This window comes from Pelodiscus sinensis, chromosome 8, assembly GCF_052426305.1.
Source record: "Pelodiscus sinensis isolate ZL-2025 chromosome 8, ASM5242630v1, whole genome shotgun sequence".
Classification (NCBI taxonomy): Eukaryota; Metazoa; Chordata; order Testudines; family Trionychidae; genus Pelodiscus; species Pelodiscus sinensis.
This window is the reverse complement of record NC_143059.1, coordinates 71225704-71248735: the sequence shown is the minus strand read 5'-3', so window position 1 is coordinate 71248735 and position 23032 is coordinate 71225704. Positions and strand designations below refer to the sequence as shown.

At 46.9% G+C, this 23032-nt stretch overlaps 1 protein-coding gene across 3 annotated transcripts in view; it reads right to left on the bottom strand.

The window, feature by feature from the left end:
* NT5C2 (5'-nucleotidase, cytosolic II) overlaps positions 1-23032 on the bottom strand; it is a 93204-nt gene that overhangs the window by 41370 nt on the left and 28802 nt on the right. Inside the window, exons 1-2 of one of the 3 annotated variants that reach the window (XM_075935562.2) lie at positions 13624-13670; positions 12129-12202 (exon numbers count right to left, since the gene is read on the bottom strand). In XM_075935562.2, the coding sequence (XP_075791677.1) occupies positions 12129-12202; positions 13624-13628 (79 nt within the window). In that variant the 5' untranslated portion in view covers positions 13629-13670. Of the gene's footprint in view, positions 1-12128; positions 12203-13248; positions 13510-13623; positions 13671-23032 lie in introns of those variants that run through there. The other 2 variants (XM_075935561.2, XM_075935560.2) reach the window with 2 other exon arrangements.

Genomic DNA, 23032 nt, shown 5'->3' with positions numbered 1-23032 from the left:
CAGGCCAGTAAGAAACCTTTTAACCACCGAGTTAGAAAAAAGGGAGACTCCTGCCATACCAACATGGAAGGCGGAGAGAGATGCCACATGGACTTTGATAGAAGAAAAAGATAGGCCACTAGACCGAAGCTGGAAAAGGTAGTCAAGAATAGTTGGAATAGGAGCCGAGGACAGGTGTACTCCCCTCCGGGACGCCCAAGACTAGCAGCACCGCCACTTGGCAGTGTACAACCATCTAGTAGAGGGTTTCCTGCTACTGAGGAGAACCATCTGAACCTCTTGGGAACATTCCCTTTCAGGTTGGTTCAACCACGGATAAACCATGCCGTTAGGTAGAGAGACCGGAGATCCGGGTGAATCATGATCCCCTTGCCCCAGGGTTGAGTTAGCAGATCCCGGACTAGAGGGAGTGCTATTTGGTCCTGGATAAGCATGTCCACTAGGATGGGGAACCAGAACTGTCTGGGCCACCTGGGGGCTATGAGAATGATCGAGGACCGAAAGGTCCTCGCCCTGGTCAATACCCTGGAAATTAGGGGAAACGGGGGAAAGGCATAGAGAATGCCCTCTGGCCACACGGTTGTCAGGGAAACCCCCAGGGAATATTTCCCCAGCCCCAGCAGGGAACAGTAGTTCCTGCACTTGGCATTGCTTGCCGAGGCAAACAGGTCTAGGCGGGGATAACCCCACCTGCGGAAAACCTGGCGGAGAGCAGAGTCCTTGAGGGTCCACTCATGGGCTCCAAAGGATCTGCTCAGCGTGTCCACTAGCAGGTTTTTGCACCCCGGAAGGTATTCCGCCTGAGGTGAGATACCGTGCGTGACGCACAAGTGCCAAAGTTGCAGGGCCTCTTTGCAGAGAGGAGGTGATCGCGCTCCACCCTGCTTGTTGAGGTAAAAGACCGCCACTGTGTTGTCCATACGAACCAGGATCGAATGGTGGGCAAGCCTTGGCAGGAAGGCTTCGCAGGCTCTCCTCACCACTTGCAATTCCCGGACGTTTATGTGTAGGGGTCGCTCAGAGGGGGACCAAAGGCCTTGAGTCCTGTGCCGCCCCAGGTGTGCTCCCCAGCCCAGGTCGGACACATCAGTGACCAGTGTCAGGGAGGGGGGAGGGGCATTGAAAGGAACCCCACTGCGTATCACAGTTTCCTGGGTCCACCATAGGAGGGAGTCCAGAATTTCTGTGGGCACCGTAATTATCGAGTCCCACAGACCCCTGGATTGGCTGAAGGCCCTCGCCAACCATGCCTGCAGGGGTCTCATCCTCAATCTGGCAAGGCAGACCGTGTACGTACACACTGCCATATGGCTCAGGAGAGCTGGAGCAGACCCAAGGGGTCGTGATAGGGGACCAGGTTAACCCCGAGATCAGCTCCACTATGGAGAGGAACCTGCTCTTGGGCAGGAACGCCCTTGCCACCCTCGAATCGAGGAGGGCTCCCACAAATTCTATCTGTTGGGAGGGGGGTCAGGGATGACTTCTCGACATTTATCATGAGTCCCTAACCTTAGGAAAAGGGCTCTTGTGAGTGCCACGTGAGCTTCTACCTGCCCGTACAAGCGACCTCGGATCAGCCAATCGTCAAGGTACGGGAACACGTGCACCCCTTGTTTGTGGAGATATGCGGCAACCACCGCCATGCATTTCGTGAATACCCTCGGTGCCGTACATAAACCAAAAGGGAGCACCATAAACTGAAAATGGTATTGGCCCGCCATAAACCTGAGGAACCTCCTGTGGCTGGGTCTGATCGCCACGTGGAAGTACGCGTCCTTGAAGTCAAGAGTCGCGTACCAGTCTCCTAATTGTAGCACTGGGATGACCGATGCCAAGGTCACCATTCTGAATCTGTGTTTTATGACCGCCTTGTTTAAATCTCAGAGGTCCAAGATGGGGCGGACCTCTCCCTTTGGCTTGGGGACAACAAAATAACAGGAGTAAAAACCCCTTCCTCGCAGATGCGGAGGAACCTCCTCTATTGCTCCTTTTTCGAGGAGCGCAGACACCTCCTGACACAGGATGTGTTCGTGAGGGGTGTCCCTTACTAAGGCCGGATAGGGGGGTTTTGAGGGCAGTGGGCCTAGGAAAGGGATAGAATAGCCTCCATTTACTGTGTTCAGAACCCAGGCATCCGATGTTATTAGGGCCCATGCATGGGCAAAAAGGGATAGCCTGGCCCCAAACGGGGGGCCAGGGCGGGAGATTGGTACGGGACTCTCAAACAGGGCGTCAAAATTAGGGCTTGCCCTGATGGGAAGGACCGTGAGGACCTCCTTGCTAGGTATCAGCCCTGGGGCGACAACGTCGACCCCTAGCCCCCTGAGGGTGCGCGGCTGCCCCGGTACCTCCACCAGAGGCCCGGGAGCGGCGCCTCCAGTAATCCCCACGGAGGACCTGGGGCTGTGCCCTCCCCTGCTGCCTATAAGGCAGCTGCTGCCGCTGCGGAGCCGGCGTCTGGATGCCCAAGGACTTCCAGGGTGGACCTTGTGTCCTTTAGGGTATGGAGCCTAGACTCGGTGTGCTCCGAGAACAGAGCTTTGCCCTCAAAAGGCAAGTCCTATATCGTATGCTGCACATCCGGGGGAATTCCCGAGATGTGGAGCCATGCCCCCTGACGCATAATGACACCAGTCGCCATTGTGCGGGCTGCTGAATCCACAGTGTCCAGAGCCACCTGGAGAGCGGTTCGTGCGATGACTTTACCCTCCGAGGCAACAGCCGCGAACTCCTGATGATCCTCCAAAGGGAGTCTGTCTCGCAACTTTTCGGCGGCATGCCAGGTGTTAAAGGCATATCTACTTAGCATCGCCTGCTGGTTCGCGATGCGGAGTTGTAGCACTCCTGTGGCGTAAACCTTACAGCCCAACAGGTCCAGCCGCTTAGGCTCCCTCGCCTTTGGAGAAGGACCAGGCTGAGGGAGTCTTTCCTTTTGGGCCGCGGCCTGCACGACCAAGGACCCGGGGATGGGTTGTGAGTACAGGTAATCATGCCCCGAGTGCGGGACATAACAACGCCTCTCGACCCCTTTTAAGGTAGGGGTCAAGGTTGCCGGCGTTTGCCACAGGGCATTAGTAATCTTTGACACCGTTTTGTTAAGCGGTAAGGACAATCGCGTAGGCGCATCTTCTGTGAGGATGTCCACCATTGGATCCGTGTCCTCGATGACAGGTTCCACCGGAACTGCCAGGTTGGAAGCCATGCGGCGGAGGAGATCCTGGTGCATGCGGGCATCCATTGACGGCAGACTCGGTGCAGGGTCTGCTAGTGCCTCGTCCGGAGACGACGACGACGACGACTCCTGAACTGGCACAGGAACGGTTGTCGCCAACTGCAGTGCCGTCTGGGCAGCTTGCGCTCCCGATGGGTCCACCTCCGGAGCAGGTGATTGCGGTGCCGCTGGATCGGGTTGCGACGCCCGAAGAGGGGAAGGGGGGGCCCGGGACAGGCACGCCGATGGTTGGGAGCGGTGCCCTGAAGTCCCCGACACAAGAGAAGGAGGCAGCTGACCTTGTCACTGATGGTAGGCCCAGGGGGTCCAGAAAGGCCACCGAAGGTGCAGAGGCCACGTTTGTTGAATGTGGTCCCTCCTATGTCTGGACCTGGACCTGTGGGCCAAGGATGCTCCCAAAGAGCCCGATTGGACGGAGACAGCATCTGAGTCCAAGGAATAATCGGACTCCAGCCAGGGTGGAGCCGAGGAAGAATGCGGGGCAAACCTTGCCATGGACTCAGGCTTACCCGCATGAGTACGTCGGGGCCACACTATCTGTGGGACCGGGGGACCCATGCCCGGTGCCGGGAGGCTCGCTGATGGTTGCGGCACCGGGGGACCCAGACCCGGTGCCGAGGATTCTATGGCACCCAGTTGCGGCACCGGGGCACTCAGGCTCGGTGCCGATTGCAACATCGCCAGTTGCGGCACCAGGGTGCCCAGACCCGGTGCCTGATAAGTCACCCACAGCTGCGGCACCGGGGTGCCCAGGCCCAGTGCCGGCTGAGTCGCCAGCAGCTGTGGCACCAAGGTGCTCAGGCTCGGTGCCGGTTGAGATGCCGCCGATGGCTGCGGCACTGGGGTGCTCAGGCCCGGTGCCGGTTGAGTTGTGGCCGGCGTTTGCGGCACCGGGGTACCCAGGCCCGGTGCCTGGCAAGACCACTGCGTCGATGCCGGTGCAGAGGAAGGCATGGAGACGGATGCCGGCTCCTGGGAGACCTCCATGGAGGAGAGAGATGTCTGAGTGGACGCCACATGGCTACTTAGATACGGCACCGGCACCGCCAGGCGGGGAGCTGGCAAGGAGCTCATCTGCAGTGAAGTTCGCGCATGGCTGGAAATTCCCTGAGAATGACAGTTCGGCATTGAGAAGGGTGCCGAAGTAGACATCGGTACTGACCCCACATGGGGTGGTCCCGACGCATAAGCCACCTTAGCATGCCGACCTGGGCCATGCTGGGGCGAAGCCGTAGCCAGCCGAGCCTCTGACGATGGTGACCTCGACCCTTCCGAGTCAACCGAGGATGGAGGGTAGGTCATGAGGCTAATAAGATCCTGCGCCGCTTCGAACGTATCCGGCGTGGACAATACTCGCACCGGTGAGCCCTCGGCGCGGTGCCCAGTCGAAGTTGCCTTCTTCGAAGGGGACCTTCCCCAGGGTTTCTTCACTCTCTTAGGGTATGTCTACACTACAAAGTTAGCTCGAACTAACAGACGTTAGTTCGAACTAACTTTAATAGGTGCTACACTAGCGCTCCGCTAGTTCGAATTTGAATCGAACTAGCGGAGCGCTTAGTTCGAACTAGGTAAACCTCATTTTACGAGGACTAACGCCTAGTTCGAACTAGCTAGTTCGAACTAAGGGCTGTGTAGCCCTTTAGTTCGAACTAGTGGGAGGCTAGCCCTCCCCAGGTTTCCCTGGTGGCCACTCTGGCCAACACCAGGGAAACTCTATGCCCCCCTCCCGGCCCCGGACCCCTTAAAGGGGCACGGGCTGGCTACGGTGCCCGTGCCAGGTGCAAGCCTGCCAGCACCCAGCTAGCAGACCCTGCACCTGGCACGGCACAGAGCCACCCACCCGATGCCCCCCAGCCCACCCCCTCTTGCCGGGACCAGGCTGGCGGCTCCCGGGAGCTTGCCCTGGACCGCAAGAGGCGGGCACCTTCCTGGGCTAGTGCGGACATCGTGGACCTCGTCCACGATCTCCGCACTAGGCACAGGAAAGTGGCCGTCTAGGGCAGGAGAGCTGCCAGCCTGGCCACCCAGGACCAGGTGTGCATGAAAATCAAGGGGGTCCACTGAGACCCCCGACACTGAGCCCTGAGCTTACAATGGCTGTCCTGGGTCAGACCAAAGGTCCATCTAGCCCAGTAGCCTGTCTGCCAACAGCGGCCAACCCTAGGGACCCTGGAGGGGATGGACCGAAGACAATGACCAAGCCATTTGTCTCGTGCCATCCCTCTCCAGCCTTCCCCAAACTTTGGGCAGGGACACCACTCCTACCCTCTGGCTAATAGGACTCCATGGACCCAACCTCCATCACTTTATCTCACTTCCCTTTAAACTCTGTTCTAGTTGTAGCCTTCACAGCCTCCTGCAGCAAGGAGTTCCACAGGTTAACTATTTGCTTTGTCAAGAACAACAACTTTCTCTTACTAGTTTCAAGCCTGCTACCCATTCCTTTCCTTTGGTGTCCTCTAGTCCTTCTTTATGGGAACTCAGGAAGAACTTTTCTGAATGCACCCTCTCCACCCAACCCCTGCTTTTAGAGACCTCTATCCTGTCCCCCCTCCGTCTCCTCTTTTCTAAGCTGAACAGTCCCAGTCTCTGTAGCCTCTCTTCATCTGGGACCTGTTCCCAACCCCTGATCATGTTAGTTGCCCTCCCCTCTCCCAGCCTTTCTCTTCCCCTCTCCCACCTCCTTTTCCCAGTCTCCCCCAGTTTTTTTTCAATAAAGACAGAGTCAATGTTGGAAGAAACGTTATCTTTATTTTGTACATCAATAAGAAGGGGGGCTAAGGAAGGGTAAGTGGAAGGAGGTGAGGGAGGAATGGGGTACGAGCCCCCGATGGGGAGGACTGGGCTGGCTCTGCGGGCTTCTGGGGGTGGAAGTTCTCCTGCAGCCCCCCGATTACTCCCTCTCCCCAGATGGCAGCCTGCGGCAAGTGCAGCTGGGCTGATGGCCGAGTGGTGTGATGTGCCCAGTGTGGGCACTCAGGGCACTCCAAGCCAGAACTTCTTTGCAAGCGGGGCACCCCTTAGAACTGTGTGTCCGGGATGGGGGTCGGGACCCTTTAAGCGCAGCCCTCGGCTAGCCTGAGACAGCATCTCCATGCTCTAAGTCCTCCTTTTATGCCCTGCCGGCACTGCTTCCGGCCATCCTTAAGCCCTGTTCAGAGTCCACTCAATGTGGACTTGCTAGTTCGAACTAGCAAAACGCTAGTTCGAACTAGTTTTTAGTTCTAGACGCGTTAGTTCGAACTAGCTTAGTTCGAATTAACTAATTCGAACTAAGTTAGTTCGAACTAGCGCTGTAGTGTAGACGTACCCTTAGTCGGAGGAGAGTGAGACTGGTGCCGAGACCTCGACGCCGACGCACAGTGCCGGTGAGGAGCCTCCGCGTGGAAGCCGGTGCGCTGCGAACCGCAGGCTGTTCTGGCAGCACCGGTTGAAGCGCTGTCTCCATGAGGAGAAGCTTCAGGCGAGAAACCCTTTCTTTTCTGATACGGGGCTTGAAGGACTTGCAGATCTTACAGGCAATATCCAGATGAGCCTCACCCAAGCACTTAAGACAACTGTTGTGTGGGTCGCCCCTGGGCATAAACTTCCGGCAGTCAGCACATGTCTTGAAGCCTTGCAGCCCTGGCATTCCTTACCCCCAAGGGGGAAGGAACAAACAAAGAACCTAACTATCTAACTGCAAGAACTATTTACAAACCAATGTGAGAACGGGAACCATTAATTAACTAAGAGACTGAGAGATATAGAGACACTCCAACGACCGTCACTGCGGTAAGAAGGAACTGAGGTGGGGCAGCACCGGCAGGGGTATTTATGTCCTACCATGGCGGTGCCACTCCAGGGGGCGCCCTGCCGGTGCTACGGGTACCGCTAGGGAAAACGCTCCAGAAGACGCGGTGCGCACACCTACTTCGAATGAACATGAGCAATCACTCGAAGAAGAACATGACCTGTAGAAGGAAAGCTGAAAGAATTGGGTTTGTTTAGTTTAGAAAAGAGAAGATTGAGGGGGGACATGATAGCAGTTTTCAGGTATCTAAAAGGTTGTCATAAGGAGGAGGGAGAAAACTTGTTCATCTTGGCCTCTGAGGATAGAACAAGAAGCAATGGGCTTAAACTGCAGCAAGGGAGGTTTAGGTTGGACATTAGGAAAAAGTTCCTAACTGTCAGGGTAGTCAAACACTGGAATAAATTGTCCAGGGAGGTTGTGGAATCTTCATCTCTGGAGATATTTAAAAGTAGGTTAGATAAATGTCTATCAGAGATGGTCTAGACAGTATTTGGTCCTGCCATGAGAGCAGGGGACTGGACTCAACCTCTCGAGGTCCCTTCCAGTCCTAGTATTCTATGATTCTATGATTCTAATCCCCTTAAGTTCCTTCTTACTAGAAGATTCTGTCTGATAAGAGACAGGAAAGAGGGTGGGTCATGAAATGGCCTAGTGATGTTAAAATGCATTTATTAAGGTAAACCCACAAGAAAATTTCAACAGTTACACGTTTACATGGGGGGAAGGCGGAACCTGGAGCATGCGGAGAGCTGGCTTTTAAGTTGTCTCCCAAAGCATACCAGCTCCCATGGAGCCGCATGACTCTCTCCACCTCCTGCGCTGCTACCTCTGTATCAGAGGCAGTAGCATTGCGGGGGGAGCGGGTCTGCGTGTAGCCATTTACATTATCACATCCCTAGAACAGACATGTGCAACAAATCTCATGCAAAACAGTTACAGAACAGGATGGTAACCGTTATTAATTCTTCATATGATTGCACATCTATTCTATTTACGGTGACTCGCAAGCAGTTCAATTTGCAGATCAGAATCTAATGACACATCCAAATCGGTCATAATCTCTAATTTGCCCAGAGATGGCATAATGGAAGGCAAAAGTATGCACTGAAGACCAAGCTGCCACTTTACAAATGTCCAAAATGCGCAGCTGGGCCAGAAAAGCCACAGAAGTTACATGAGAGATCTGGTCAAATGCACTAGCACTCTATTCAGTGGCAATACATCAGTCCCGTTGTAGCACAAATAAATACAACAGGAGATTCACAAAGAGATCCTTTGAGAAAAGACTGGAAGAGACTGTCTGCAATTGCTACGAACAATGGAAATGATGACCTAAACGGTTTAGTCCTGTCCAGGCAAAACACTACCATTCTTCTAACACCTAATCCGTAGAGCCTCTTGTCACCTGTATAACAGTAAATATTAGAGAAGAAAGTTGATAACTATGTCACCTGATTGATTTGGATGTAAAATAGCAACTATACCCTGTCCTTGTAAGAGATCGTATACCAAGATCCAGAAACAAGTGCTTGTAATTCTCCCATTCTCCGGGCTGAGGTAATTGCGACCAAAAAGACTGTCTTCATAGAAAGATGGAGCAATGAACGTTCAAGAGGAAGACCCACTAGGTTTGTTAACACCATATTTAAATCCTAAGGGGTCCAGGATCTTGCCCTTTAGGGTATAAACAGCCCAAAGCTTTCAGAAATATAACTGTCATAGGAATGAAGAAAAATGATTGATTATCATTTGGAAGGTGGGAAAGCCGATATAGCTGTCAGATGGACCTTTATGGAACTAATGGTAAGCCCTTGCTATTCTGGATATAACAAATAGAGCAATACATGATGAATAGAAGCATGGACTGGGGAAAACCCTTTTTTCTGGGACAAAATGGAGACTCCCACTTTGTCAGTTAAGTAAACATAGTAGAAGGCATTCTACAATTTACAAGTGCAACTGAAATCCCCTTGGAATAAGCTTTCTCCTGAAGCCTTAGCCCTGGAGCATGCAGGCTATAAGGAAGAGTTCAGATCAGAGGATGACCATAATCCTGAGAAATCAGGTCTGCATCCCATGGAAGTGGCAAGGGAGCTGTGTGTGAGAGGGTCAGCAGAGTGGAAAACCAATGTTGCTGAAGCCATGCTATAACTATGATTATGACTCATAGATCCTGTGCTGCAGCATAAGGCTCCAATGTAGATGGTACTGGGATAATCTCCTGTACCGTTAACTAGATGGAGCCACTTCAGGGCTGGTCTCAATAATGCCAGTACCCATGCCACCAGAGTTGACGGTCCCTCTTGAGCAGACGATTGCGTCACAGACTTCTTCAGACTCGTGTACACTCTAGTAACCTCATCCACATGCTTGCTGGAATTTAGTGCCAGGAATCTTGATTTATCAGGTACTGACCTTAGATGCCATCTTTCAGTGTCTCTTCCTCTGTAGTAGAGAAGGTGACCAGCCCAAATGATCAGTCAAAAACCAGGGGAGCACTTCTGATTGACACAGAAAGGCTCTGAGTGGAAAGTCTCCAGGGGTGAATGCAGGACCATCTCCATCAGAAAAAACTTAAGCCCAGTCTCTATTTCTTGGTTAATGGCTTAACATTCCTGCAAATTTTCCACCAATACCTGATGTAAGTCTCCCTGCAACACTTCAAGTAACTGGAATGCATGTCACTCACCAAACTGGAATAGCAGGAATGGCAGGAATTGAAACCCAGTGACCCAGTGCCTCATCAGCAGTACCCAGCAACAGGAAATGAAGTGTTTAAAAACACTTAACAAGAAAACTTATTTCTTTAACTGACAGTCTAAGCCATTAAAACTTCTGAAACAAGTACTAACTTCCTACAAATATGAGGGAAAATAAATCATTCAATAGTAAGAACACATGTTCCAAGTTCCAACGCAGGCAGTAAGAAGGAACTGAGGAAGGGTCAGTATTGGCTCTGCCCTTCATACCTGCAAGCTATGGTGCGAGACAGCAGAGGGTACATGTGCCACTCTGACAGGCAACCCTGAGGGAAAAATCTCCAGCACCTGTGCACTACGCATGAGTACACCTGAAATGGAATGGACATGTGCAATCACTCGAAAACTAAATTACCAGACTTGACCCCTGCAGTGGTCCACTTATAACCAACCTTAATATTTTAGCTTACATTTCGCATCTCGAACATGAGTATAGATAGTAATTATAAATTAAAATATCCAGTGTAACAGAAACATTATCATGTACTTTATATCAATGACACTGATGGCTGTGGGAAGAGAGGATAGGAATTTGTGCAGTGCCTATTGTTACAATATACACACTGCAATACAAACTTGGGAAATGAACAATGAATTGTTTTCATCTTTATCTTGAATAGCACGCAGAGACAATATTATATGTGTATTTGACAAACGGTTTTATTTCCCAACCTCCACCTTAAGTTTCAAAGCACTTGCATTCCTTATTCTTGGATGATAGAGACGTAAATCATGAAAAAAGGAAAAAGCTAAAAGGTAATTTGTAGTCCCTGTACATTGTACATTTGTGCATTGTACATTTCTACCTAGTTTTTCAATAGAAACAGAAAATATTCTCTGGTTTTTGACCTTTATTACACAGGCTCAGCCAACTGAGGAGTGAGAAACTTCGTCACAACTGAATTAAGATCCCTTTGAGGGCAGTTCTCACAGGCATATCTCCTGCCATTCTTGATGAATGTACAGTCTTATCCTCACAGCATAAAAAACAAAATGGGCTTACTGGTCACAGTCAACTTCACATCATGGTGTAATTTTAAGCAAACACGTGTCTAGGACATTGGTTTTCAATCCTTCCATATCACCCCTTTTCAGGAGTTTGATTTAAGGATGTTAAAATGAGGTTAACTGACTAGTTGACTAGATAGGCACTTCCGTATTCCTCCTTTGAAATGTACAAGAGCCCCTGCTGGGGCTCTTGTACATTTCAAAGGAAGACTGCAGAACTCTGCATACAGCCCAGAGCCAGTAGGAAGTCCTACTAACTCCAGGCTGCACTCAGCATGCCTGCTTTCAAATATACAAGAGTCCCCAGTGAGAGCTCTTGTGCATTTCAAAGCCATGGAGCCCGGGGTCAGCTGGGGACAATGTGCGGAGATGGCGGTTTCAAAGGGGCAGCTGCCTCACAGCTGATCTATGGAGTCCCCAGCTGACCCTGGACTCCACAGCAGCTGCCCCTTTGAAATGCGGGGAACTGCCGCGTGGAACCCGGGGTCAGCTGGGGACTCCCCAACTGACCCCGGGCTCCATGGCTGCCTCTTTGAATCACGCAGAGGCAGCATTTTAAAGGGGCAGCTGCTGCACAGCTGATATGTGTATCAGCTGTGCAGCGGCTGCCTTGGGGTTTCAAAATGGCAGTACCCCTTCTCCCCCCCCTCTTTGCTGCCTCTATGTCATAGAGGCAACGTGGGGGGGGAGGGTTATTGACTAGTCTTTAACATCCCTAGTTTGATTTGTTTTGCATAACCCAAGTTTTTCCTCACTTAAAAACTGCTTACTTACAAAATCAGATATAAAAATAAAAGTGCCAGTACACTATTACTGAAAAATGGCTTAATTTATCTTTTTCATTGTATAATTACAAATCAATTCAAATATAAATATTATGCTTACATTAGGGTTTACTGTGCAAAGAGTGATACAAACAAACCATTGTATGTATGAAATTTTAGCTTGTACTGACTTTGCTAGCATTTTTATGTAGCCTATTGTAAAATTAGGCAAATGAATTGATGTATCCACTGGAAGACCCAGGGGTATGTGTAACCCTGGTTTGAAAGCCACTGATTTAGGACATCAGTAACATCCAGTGTAAGCTTTGGGCATTCTGAGACCCCAGATCATTTGAACTTCAATTAAGGAAACATATTTTGGAACCAAATATGGTTTCAAGATAGCTGATCTAACAAACATCTAAAGTGAAAATAGTCTGAATAGGTGGCTCCAGCCTACTGAGCAAGCACCTCCTAGCTAGAGTGGCAACAACCCAGTTCTGTTTTTTTCTTAACAAGCAAGAGACAAAGCATTGATCAGGATCAATTATAAAAATCAAGAAGGTACTCACCAGCAAGAGTGTAATCCATATCAAAACCAAAGCACTTTATCTTTTCCATTGCTAAACTTCTGTTCACAAAGACCCTGTAAAGAAGAGAGGATATAAATCCATAGGAATAAGCATTTCTGGAATAAAATTATTTGGGAGTAAACTTATTTCTCTTATTAAGTGATATGTGAGTTAACATACCCAGACGATCCTTAAATATATAAAATCAGAAGTTACCTAAAAAATGTCTACCACTATTCTAAAAAATGAATGCACAGATCAGCTTTACCTGTCAGCATGCTTCCAACAAAGCCATGATTTTTTCATGGTTATTCTCAAAATTAATGTGGGTATAAAGACACAAACACTTGGGTACAAATCCTGAAAAAAATTCCTAAATACGGGAATGCAAGATTTCTTAAATCCAGGCTCAGATAACAAGAGGAAAATGGATGGGAAGGAATGATGGATGTTTGCCTGATTAAAATAAAATATGACAATCAAAAAGAGAGGGAATGAGTTTAGCCATTTCCTGAATAAACATTTACTATTTGTGCCCTATTTTGAATTAAATCTGAAAACTTGAGGAAAATTTAAAATGACCTCTCTCCAAAATTTGACTAATACTGTTATTAATCATTTAATATATCACCACAAAACAAAGATACATTCCCATGCTGAAGAGCATAGGGGAAGTTTTTTTTATTATTTGGAACTGTTTTTCCAGTTTTTATTTTTACTATCAAAAACTTGTAACAAGAATCTATTCTGTATACTGTGCTGATACTTTGATTTCAATGCATTGCATTCATTTGACTGACCGCCCACCCCCCCAAAAAAAACAAGATAAAGAAATAGGTAAAAAAAACACAAAAGAAAACTTCATTATGCTTCGGCTATTAAGTAATACAGTTACATTTCCCACGTAATTTCCACCATATAATTTATCTGTCATTCCTCATTATTTTAGCCAGATTTGGTCTCTGAGAACAAAAAATCAGAGTTACAAACAGCAAAGCCAAGGATTCAGCTGTAGGGGAGAATCTGTTTTTCAGCAAAGTTAGAAATTCCAAGTATTGCTATAGAGATCATGCCAAGAAAAAAAAACTGCCTAAACATGTATGAGAAGGGATACTATTACCGTAGCATTCACTTCACTGTCACCAAGAGATGCCGGGAGCCATCAAGGTTTTGCCTGGATACAAGTACACTGCCCTCAGCAGGATGCCAAAATAATTAGCCTTCTCTGGGGCTAATTCAGTAATACTTTTTTGTGAAGACAATGTAATAGGGGAGGATACCATAAGTAATGACCACAGTAAGTGCAAAAACAAATAGAAATCAATTCCATGAAGTTTCTAGTTTCAGGAGATCCTGTGATTCTTCTTCAGACTTATGGCCTGTCAGGCAGCTGACATGTCATATCACTTTAACTGTGTGTCAATCTACTCAAGTTAAAATTTAAACATCAAACTTGTCAAGATCAAACTACCACACTTCAATGCCAGCACCTTACCTCATCTCTCATAGATGTTGTTCTTGCAAAATCTGTAGCAGTCTGATTCATCCACTCATCTGAATTGCATTACGCAATTCCTTATAGGCTTCTCTAGTACAAATGCAATTTTGCTTGAATCTGATTTGACTTTAGAATATTACTATGTCTGAACCAAGCCTAAGATACCGTATGTCTTCTTGAATAGTGTTAGGGAAAACACATCTGTGGCTAACTTAACTAGTCATTGGATATTATTGTTGTTCCACACTGATCCATTTGGAATAGAGTTTCTTTGGAACTAGCATACTTTATCCCTAACCTTCCGCGCTCACTCTGGGACTCATAGTTTCCTGGCAAACTGCCCACATCTGACAATGAGGCATGTAATGGGACTGAAGAGTTAACAACGACAATCTCTGCTAACAGACATAGGTAATATTAAACAAGATGTTAGATTCAAGGAACAAACTTCAAATAACTATAGAAATCCCTCTTGAAAATATCAGAGATCATAAGCTGCCCAAAAAGTGCCCAAGCTGTGCTGTGGTGAGACATGTATCTGACTCTGCAGCATGAACTAATAGTGTTTTCTAAAGTAAGTTTAGATATCTCAATTTTAGAAAAGGCCAGTGCTAAATACTACACAAATAAACTTTTGTGCAAAAGAGAAGTTCTATTGTTTCTGGTGCCAATATATGCTACTAAATATCTAATTCAAGTACAATGGTAAGGAGAAAATATTTCTCATCTCAATTTTGTTCAATTTGCTTTCTAAAAGACGAGGAAGAGATTTGTTGGGGGGGGGGGGGTGGAGGGTAAACACATTTCTGGGAAAAGTTAGAAATAGTTTTTGCCCAAGTGTGATGGAGTGTGTTTCCCACACTGGCCCTGCCAGAGCTGAATTGGGCCAGGTGGGGCCAAATCACCTGTTTAGTTTGCAAAACAAGAAGCCTTAGCTTGGAGTCAGTAAATTAGAGAGAAAATTAATTACGAGGGACAAGCGGGAGCTTCTATGAAAGACAGGAAACTGGGAACAAAAGGGGTTACAGGAAAGGAGTCTACAGTTCTCTCTGGGAAGAGGGAGGTGCGTTTGGGGGAACTGCAAATCTGAGTTACCTAAAATTAACCCCTGGAAGGAGGAAGACAGGAGACAAGTCAGCCCAAGGGAGTGGGGAGAGCACGGGTATGGAAGCAGTTCAGTAAAAGGCAGCTTGGTGTATGGAAAGGACCTTGACTGTTATGTAGAGGGTCCCTGAGGTAGAACTTGGAGTAGGGTGGCTCAGGCTCCCCTGCCAGACACTGCAGGAGTAGCACTGGGAGGCGCCAAAGCAGAAAACTGCCTGAAACTTCTGACAAGCAGGAACTTTGATACCCCTGCCCCAAGAAGAGGGAACCACAATTGTGACCTGGTTGAAGGGCTGCCTCATGAAAGGGACAGCTACAGCTCCTGAGGGGGGGCAGAGAAGAAACCTAAGGGGTATAGTGAGTCTTGAAAGAGGCCTCAGCCTGACTGAGCTAACCCCCAGGTCGTCCAGGAGAAGGTGCCATTGAGCAGTGAGTGAAGCATGTCCATCACACCAAGTAACAGGTCTTGATTTTGTACATTCTTTAAGCCTCACTCTTTGTAGGAGAGTTTGCCTGTAGAGAAGAAGACTGAAGGTTTGCCATACTGAAGAGGAGGGCAGGGTTACAAGGTTATGCAATTCTGAAGAGAAGGGCAGGGTTACAAGGTTATGCAATTCTGAAGAGAGTTTCACTCATAGTTAAAATGGAATTAATCAGAAATGATGGGAAGATTCCTTTCAGCCTTTGACATTTTTGTCACTAATCCTCTTAAGAATGTTCAACAAAATATTAACAAATGGCACATTGGGTTTAAAATAAAACTTCATGTTGGTACTAGAGATATAGCAGATTTTTCAAGCTGCAGTTACCAACACTGGCCAAGAAACCATAATTAATAATAATCTACACATGCTCAAGCCCTTTGTTTAAAATCCCAATTAAAACATAACATACCCCATTCATGGTGCCCACTTAAACACCATATCCATTCAGAGCCTACAAACATTTACTATCAGAAATAGCTCTTACCACTTCAAATAGTTCTACAGGCAGTCCCCGGGTTACGTACAAGATAGGGACTGTAGGTTTGTTCTTAAGTTGAATCTGTATGTAAGTCGGAACTGGCGTCCAGATTCAGCCGCTGCTGAAACTGATCAGTTTCAACAGCGGCTGAATCTGGACGCCATTTCTGACTTACATACAGATTCAACTTAAGAACCCCAGGCATCCCCAAGTCAGCTGCTGCTGAAACTGATCAGCGGCTGATTCCAGGAAGCCCGGGGCAGGGGCTTCCTGTAGTCAGCCACTGGTCAGTTTCAGCAGCAGCTGACTTGGGGATGCCTGGGGCAGAGCAGCTGGGGTGCTGCCGGGTTGGTCCAGTAGCGCCCAGAGCGGCACTACGGGACCAACCAGCAGCACCCCAGCTGCTGTACCACAGGCGTCCGGAGCAAAGCCGCGGAGCACGGGGCAGCGGGACAGCCCACACGCGTCTGGGCTGTCCGCTGCCCGCGTGCTCCGCCGCTTTGCTTCCTCTCCCTGGTCTGCTGGAGACCAGGGAGACGGCCCTGTTCGTAACTGCGGATCTGACGTAAGTCGGATCCGCGTAACTCGGGGACTGCCTGTATTTCTATCCAAAGGGATTTCTCAAGGTAGTAAACATTTGCAGTATCCAGAACTAGAGAGAAAAAAGCCCACCCACTGAATCATCACTACCTTTTCCCGTAACACCAAAGGACTGCTGACCAAGCCCAATCCCTTCACTTGAGCAACCTGTTGAGGTCATGGCTGGTAACAGACCAGCTTCAGCTTCAAAAATACTTGTTAAAACAAAGATTTCAAAATCTTCCCATGGAATACTGACTGAAGAGACGGGACAAATACACCACTGATCTAAAACCTGTACAGCAGCAGCAAAGATACAGTTTGTGTCATCCCAAAATACATTAGAAGAATAAGCCTTTGATCACTGCAGGGAAGAGAGCATTGACATATTTTCTAAATATCTCTTTGAAGCTAGGTAAAAAAGGTATCAAAGAAGTTTTGAGAGAGTAAATTATGTATGTGAAAGTGTAAACATGTACATGGTTAACTGATGAGCCTGGTTCACGCAGAGAGCCGGCTTAAAAGCTGGCTTCCTGCACGAACCTCTGCCACCCACATGTAACCATGAAACTGCTGAAATTTTCAGCAGTTATACATTTACTCAGCTAAACTCATTTTAACATCCCTACCGTAAATACATTAAGTTTAACTGGTTAATTGATTAAACGGGGGTGGGCTGGAGCAGCCCTCACTACCATGGGCTGGAGCAGCAGGCTGCCAGCCGCAAGTTTACCCATTCATATCCCTAACAGAAAGCACATGTATTATTATCAGGACTGCCTAAAACAGTGGTTTTCAAACTCAGAAGACACAAATGTGCCCTTTGGCTAGCTGTCTTTAGACGATTAAACTCTGAAGTTTTGTTACAGTAGAATACTCGTTAGCACAGTAACCATACTGCTTGTTTCCCTTTTAAACTCTAAGGCTATGTCTTCACTGGCAGCTTCTTGTGCAAGAACATCTTGCGCAAGGGTTCTTGTGCAAGCAGTCTTGCGCAAGAAAATGTCCACACTGCCATGTCCGAGCTGTGCATTTGCGCAAGAGCGCCCAGGACAGTGTGGACGCTCTCTTGTGCAAGGAAGCTCTGATGGCCACTTTAGCCATAGGGCTTTCTTGCGCAAGAAACCCCGTCTGAGCGTTCACACTGCCCTCTTGCACAAGAGTTCCTGCGCAAGAGGGCTTTACACCTCTTAAAAAAAGAGTGTAGCTCTTGCGCAAGAAGCTCTCTCTTACCACGCCATACTGTAAATTTCCTTGCGCAAGAGCAGGCGGGCAGTGTAGATGCTCTGTGCTGTAAATCCCTGTGCTGTTTATCCCTGTGCTGTAAATCCCTGTGCTGTTTATCTTTACAAAGGAGGTGATCTTGGTTTTGAAACAAATTAATGATTTTCTATTAACATGTTTGAATAGAAAATTCTCAACATATAGATAGTTCTTACTCTGGAAGGCCTAGAAAACTAAGAAGCCTGTTTATTTTGTTTAACCAAAAGCTCAAGAAGCATTGTGAGGCTTCTATGAAATAAACATGCAGCATTCCTGTACCGTGAAATATACAGGGATTGCACAACTGAGCAGGGAACTTGGCGTGCCTTCCAATGCCTCTGAGTAACAGAAAGAAAATTAACACAGTGGGGGCAGGGAGATAATCTACTTGCATAACTGCATTTTTAAAACATGTCTGAGAACAAGCAAAGTGGACGATAGGTATTCTTTTTAAACAATGAATATTTAAAGTAGTGCCTTTTACTGGGATTATAGTTGTGGTGAGAGGGGGCACATTTTATATTTCTACTTGAAAAAAAAAGACTGTAGTGGTTAGTTTTGGCTGAATTCATCCAAATCAGGGGCTAACAGAAAATTTGGATCTGGATTTCAACTTCCTCAAAGTTTGGGGGTTGGTTACATCTTTATTTTAAATACAAATATCTTCAATGACCAGCAAAAGTGAGAAGAAAAGTTACCGTATTTTCCGGCGTATAGGGCGACTGGGCGTATAAGACGACCCCCTATCTTTTTAATTAAAAGATAGGGTTTCATCTTATACCCCAGCGCCCCTCCGCCTCCTTTGCTCCCGGTGTCCCTGGTCTGCTGGAGATGGTTCCCAGCAGACCAGAGGCACCAGGAGCAAAGCCGCCAGGAGCGCCTGGGCTGCCCCCCCCCCCCACCGGAGCCCCTCTGCGGCTTTGAAAGCCTCGGGGGAAGCCGGCGGGGGGGCATCCCATGCGCGCCTGGGATGCCCCGCCGCCGGCTTCCACCGAGGCTTTCAAAGCCGCGGAGGGGCTCCGGCGGGGGGGCAGCCCATGTGCGCCTGGGATGCCCCGCCGCCGGCTTCCCCCGAGGCTTTCAAAGCCGCAGAGGGGCTCCGGCGGCAGGGCATCCGGCGTACAAGACGACCCCCGATTTTTGGGGGATGTTTTTTAACTTCAGAGGTCGTCTTGTACGCCGGAATATATGGTAAGAGAAAAGCAGCATCTGAATGGGTTTGTCTTTTTCAGCCTATCAGGTTTGACAGCCTCCTCCCCCCCTCCCCCAGTTTAAAAAGGGTGAGGACACTGATAAAATTAGTGCCTGCTGTACCACTGCATTTTGTGACCTTGGTGTGCTTTTTCTATTGGAAATCTAGTCCCCTGGCTTATTGTGGAGACATAGAAATGAGGCATGCTGCTGTTAAAAGTTACCAAATAGCATTCTGTCTCAGCAAAAACAGAGACATCCAGAAGCTATAGTGAAACTACATTAACCTGTGACCGAGATCAGACATATTTAATAGAAATATGCAGATTCCCCGAAAAGAACATTTTTGTGACACCAGCCTATCTTCTCTTTGGAATGCTTGATGTCTCAAAACTTGCCTTATAAGGATTAATGCAAAACTTCAAAACTACTATCAATGGAGAGATAAGGTAGATAAGGTAATATCTTCTATTGGACCAACTTCCAATGGTGACAGAAGCTTTCGCAATTACACAGAGCTCTTTTTCAGCTCTGATAAAGAGGGATGTTAAATTTAGATTAATTAACTAATCAAATAGTAGATGGGATTTCCATCGACTATTCAATTAGCCTATAAGGGCGCTTCTGGTTTTGAACTGTAGCAAGAGCCTTACTAGGCTCTTGCTACAGTTCAAAAGTGGAAGCTCCGCAGGGAGCATGGGACCTGCTCGCACCACTTCCACTGTTCCTCTACCTTCCCTACCCCCTGTGGAGATGGTGCTGGGGGGAACCAGCTTTTAAGCCATCTCCCGCTCCCTCCCCCCTTGCTGCCTTCTCTCTGATAGAGGCAGCAAGGGGGGGGGGCACCTAGTCGCAGCACTAGCCGACTATCTGATAAGCTTCTGTTTATTGGATAGTCGACTAGTCTCTTATATCCCTATGAGTAAGACAGAAAGCTTGTCTCTCTCACCAATGGAAGGTGATCCAATAAAAAATATTACTTCACCCACCTTGCCTCTCTAATATTTTGGGACTACTATAGCTACAACCACACTGCATAAAATCAGTTGAGTCATACTGGATTTTGCTGACTCTTGTGCCTTTTGTCAGATATTGACCATTCCACAAAACTAACTTATTTTTGTACATTAAACTTTTACCTTTGACACACTTAAATTAGCAGAATTCTATTTTACTATACCTACAACCCAACAAAGCCTTTATAACAAGTTTCAATGTTTTCAATCATTCCTTCTAGAGATGGTACCTGGAAATGGTCAGATTAGATGCAGATAAAGGGTTCATCTATGGGGCTGATGAAAGAGTCAAACTGGACAGCACCAAAACCTTACATATTGTTCTCATAACATTTCCAGTATCTGGGTCTGAAATCTGAGAGGGCTGACTGTTGTTGCAAGGATTGTGTAATATCCAAACTGGAAAATGTAGATCCAAACTGAATCTAACCTCCGGTAGGTTGTAGCAGAGACAAGGTTAAGGTCTAGAAATATGAATATGAGCTCTTCTCTGAAATTCAAACAAATTCAGAATTAAGATTCTAGTTTTGTCCATTTCTAATCCCATTGTTTGGGCTTTCTTCCCAAGTGATAGCAAGCTGCTGAGCAGCTCATATATTGGATTTGATCCCAAAACAACATTGATCTGTGCCCTGGAACTATCAAAGCTGGTCAAAATGGGACATTTTCAAATTGAGTTATTTTATCATTATTAATTTTAGTTGTAATTTGTCATCATTATTTATTTATTATTATTTAGTACTTTCTAGCTGAGGATCTTAAAGCATGTTACTAGTATAAATTACTTAGTTTAGTGATTGTTGATCTTTTTTCATTTGCGGACACCTAAAAATTTTCAAATAGAGACAGAGACCCCTTTGAAAATCTTAAAGTTGGCAAATGCTCAAGGGTCCGCAGATCGCAAATTGATAACCATTGATTTAACTCATACAACATGTTTGTGATATTATACAGATCAACCAAGGCAAAGAAATATGAACTGACAGATCATATTACAAGTCAGTGACAGAGGTGGGATTTAGAACTTAGAAATCTTGAATGCCAGTTTTCTGCCCTCACCACTAACTTAAAATAAACCAACTATGCCCAGGCTGATAACTTTCAAACTAAATGACAACCCAATGTGATTCAAAATGGCAAAAGATATCTCAACATCTGAATTTCTAATGAATGAGCCACTCAGTCCTACTGAGTCCACATACTGAACAGGGGAGGAGGCCTTGAATGTGAACAAATTTAAGGAGAGCTTCCTGATAGTGCATCTGACAAAGTGGGTCTTTGCCCACGAAAGCTTATGCTCCAACACTTCAGTTAGTCTATAAGGTGCCACAGGACTCCTCGCTGCTTTTTCAGTCTTACTGCACAGCTAAACCAAAGTTAACATAACATAAAATAAAACAGAAGCAAATACCTGGTTGCTGTTTCTTGGTAACTGACAGTGACAAGAGTAGATAAACCCCCAATTTTATCCATTATTCAACTTCAGCTAGTTGTAGACGTTGCTGAAAACTCCAAAGAACTATATGTGGGAGCCCAGAAGTGTTCACTCCAAGTTAAAAAAAACCAGACACTAGGACAATTTGGTGGCTCATAGTCAATCTAGTTCCTGTCTAATTGCAATCATGCTAAATGATAGTCATACAGAGGGATTGGCATAGCGATTATCTACAACCCAGGTAAGTCACCACATACTGGACAGGGGAGGAGGCCTTGAATGTGCACAAATTTAAGGAGAGCTTCCTGATAGTGACACACGAATTTTATTTTCACATTCAAACTTATGGCACCAGCTTAAAGCAATGTAGTGTCTTCTTACGTATGACTTCCATCAGAAGCTAGATGTAATTCTGTTGCCATGTTGATTCATCTTAAGGCACTGCCTATTAAGAGATTTCAATATCATCATATAACAAGGCTTGTAATTGATATCAACATTCACAAAGGTGTTCCATTTAAAGGAACATCTAGGAAGTGCACATAGGAATCTTTACTCTGAAGATGAAAATAATCCTTGACTATTGGCTTTGATAGTTCTTCATGTTGTTATTTTATATCATTCTTGTGGACTTTTATGAGTTCAGAGAATAAGGGAGTGCCATCAATGAAATTCAAACTAACATTTCATGCAGTTTCCTCATATTTTGGCTGAGACTCAGAGGGTTTTTTGGGATCTTTTTATTTTCCTTCAGATTCCTTTAAGATTCAATGTTTTCAAGCTTTTCTTAGTGTACTCTGTTAAAATTATCTGGTAATGTCACCATGGAATTGTAATTCCTTGAACAGCTGAACAAATCAACTTAATAACAAAGCAAACCTTTTCTTTTGGGGGGGGAGAGGAAAAGGAGGGAAAACCATCTATAGAGGTTTCATTTTGAGCATTCTTTGTCTGTAGACTGTTCTAGGCATCAGACTCGAGTCATAATATTCTGCACCAGTTAAACCAGTCACAAGAGTGGAATTTCTGTCAATAATGTTAAGTGTTACCCCCATCAACCAGAGTGACATAACCCAAAAAGTACAGCATCTCAAACAGTTGATTCCAAATGTTATGGTAAAATGTAATGTTGGTAAAAAGCATGATGAAGTTGGTATGGGCAGCAGCTGTAGTGTCAGGATTTCCTGCACTGCCTGTAGGACCTCAGGTACCAAACACCCGTGCCACTATCCGAGGTGACAGGTGCTTCTCAGGTGGGGTAGCCCACTTGACTTGAGCCAGGGCCTGACTCATTTGGAGGTAAGGAGCTGCCCTTGTCAGGTCTTTGCTCCCATCCAACCCTCTCCTTCCCTTCACAGAATGTAGGAGACCATCCCCTCCTGGTCCTTCTTTGCTTTTTTAGTCAGATACAGGACGGGGGATTGGCATCGGTCTGAAGATGGCACTGGAGGAGTGTTCTGCACAGATGCCACGGTGCTGGGAGCAGAGTCTGATCTAGACAGCTCTGCTGCTAATGCCAGCACCATAAGGAGTGCTCCAAGACATATGCCCCGCTCCCTTTTTGTTTGAGGCTTGAAGTCTTTACAAATACAACACATTTGTGAGCTTCACTTAGGCACTTCACGCAGCCACTATGAAGATCACTGATTTGCACAGGCTTTTTACAGTGATCACAGGGTATGAAGCCCAAGGACCAGGGCATGTCCCATCCCTAAGCTAAGTCCCATCTGGGAACCATTACGTTAAAGGAAACCACTAACAATTCTCAACTATTTATAGGGAGAGAAGTTTACAGCAAGAGTTTGAGAAGAGAAGGTTTGCTGAAGCAAGGAGAAGTTCCAGCACCGTCACTGGC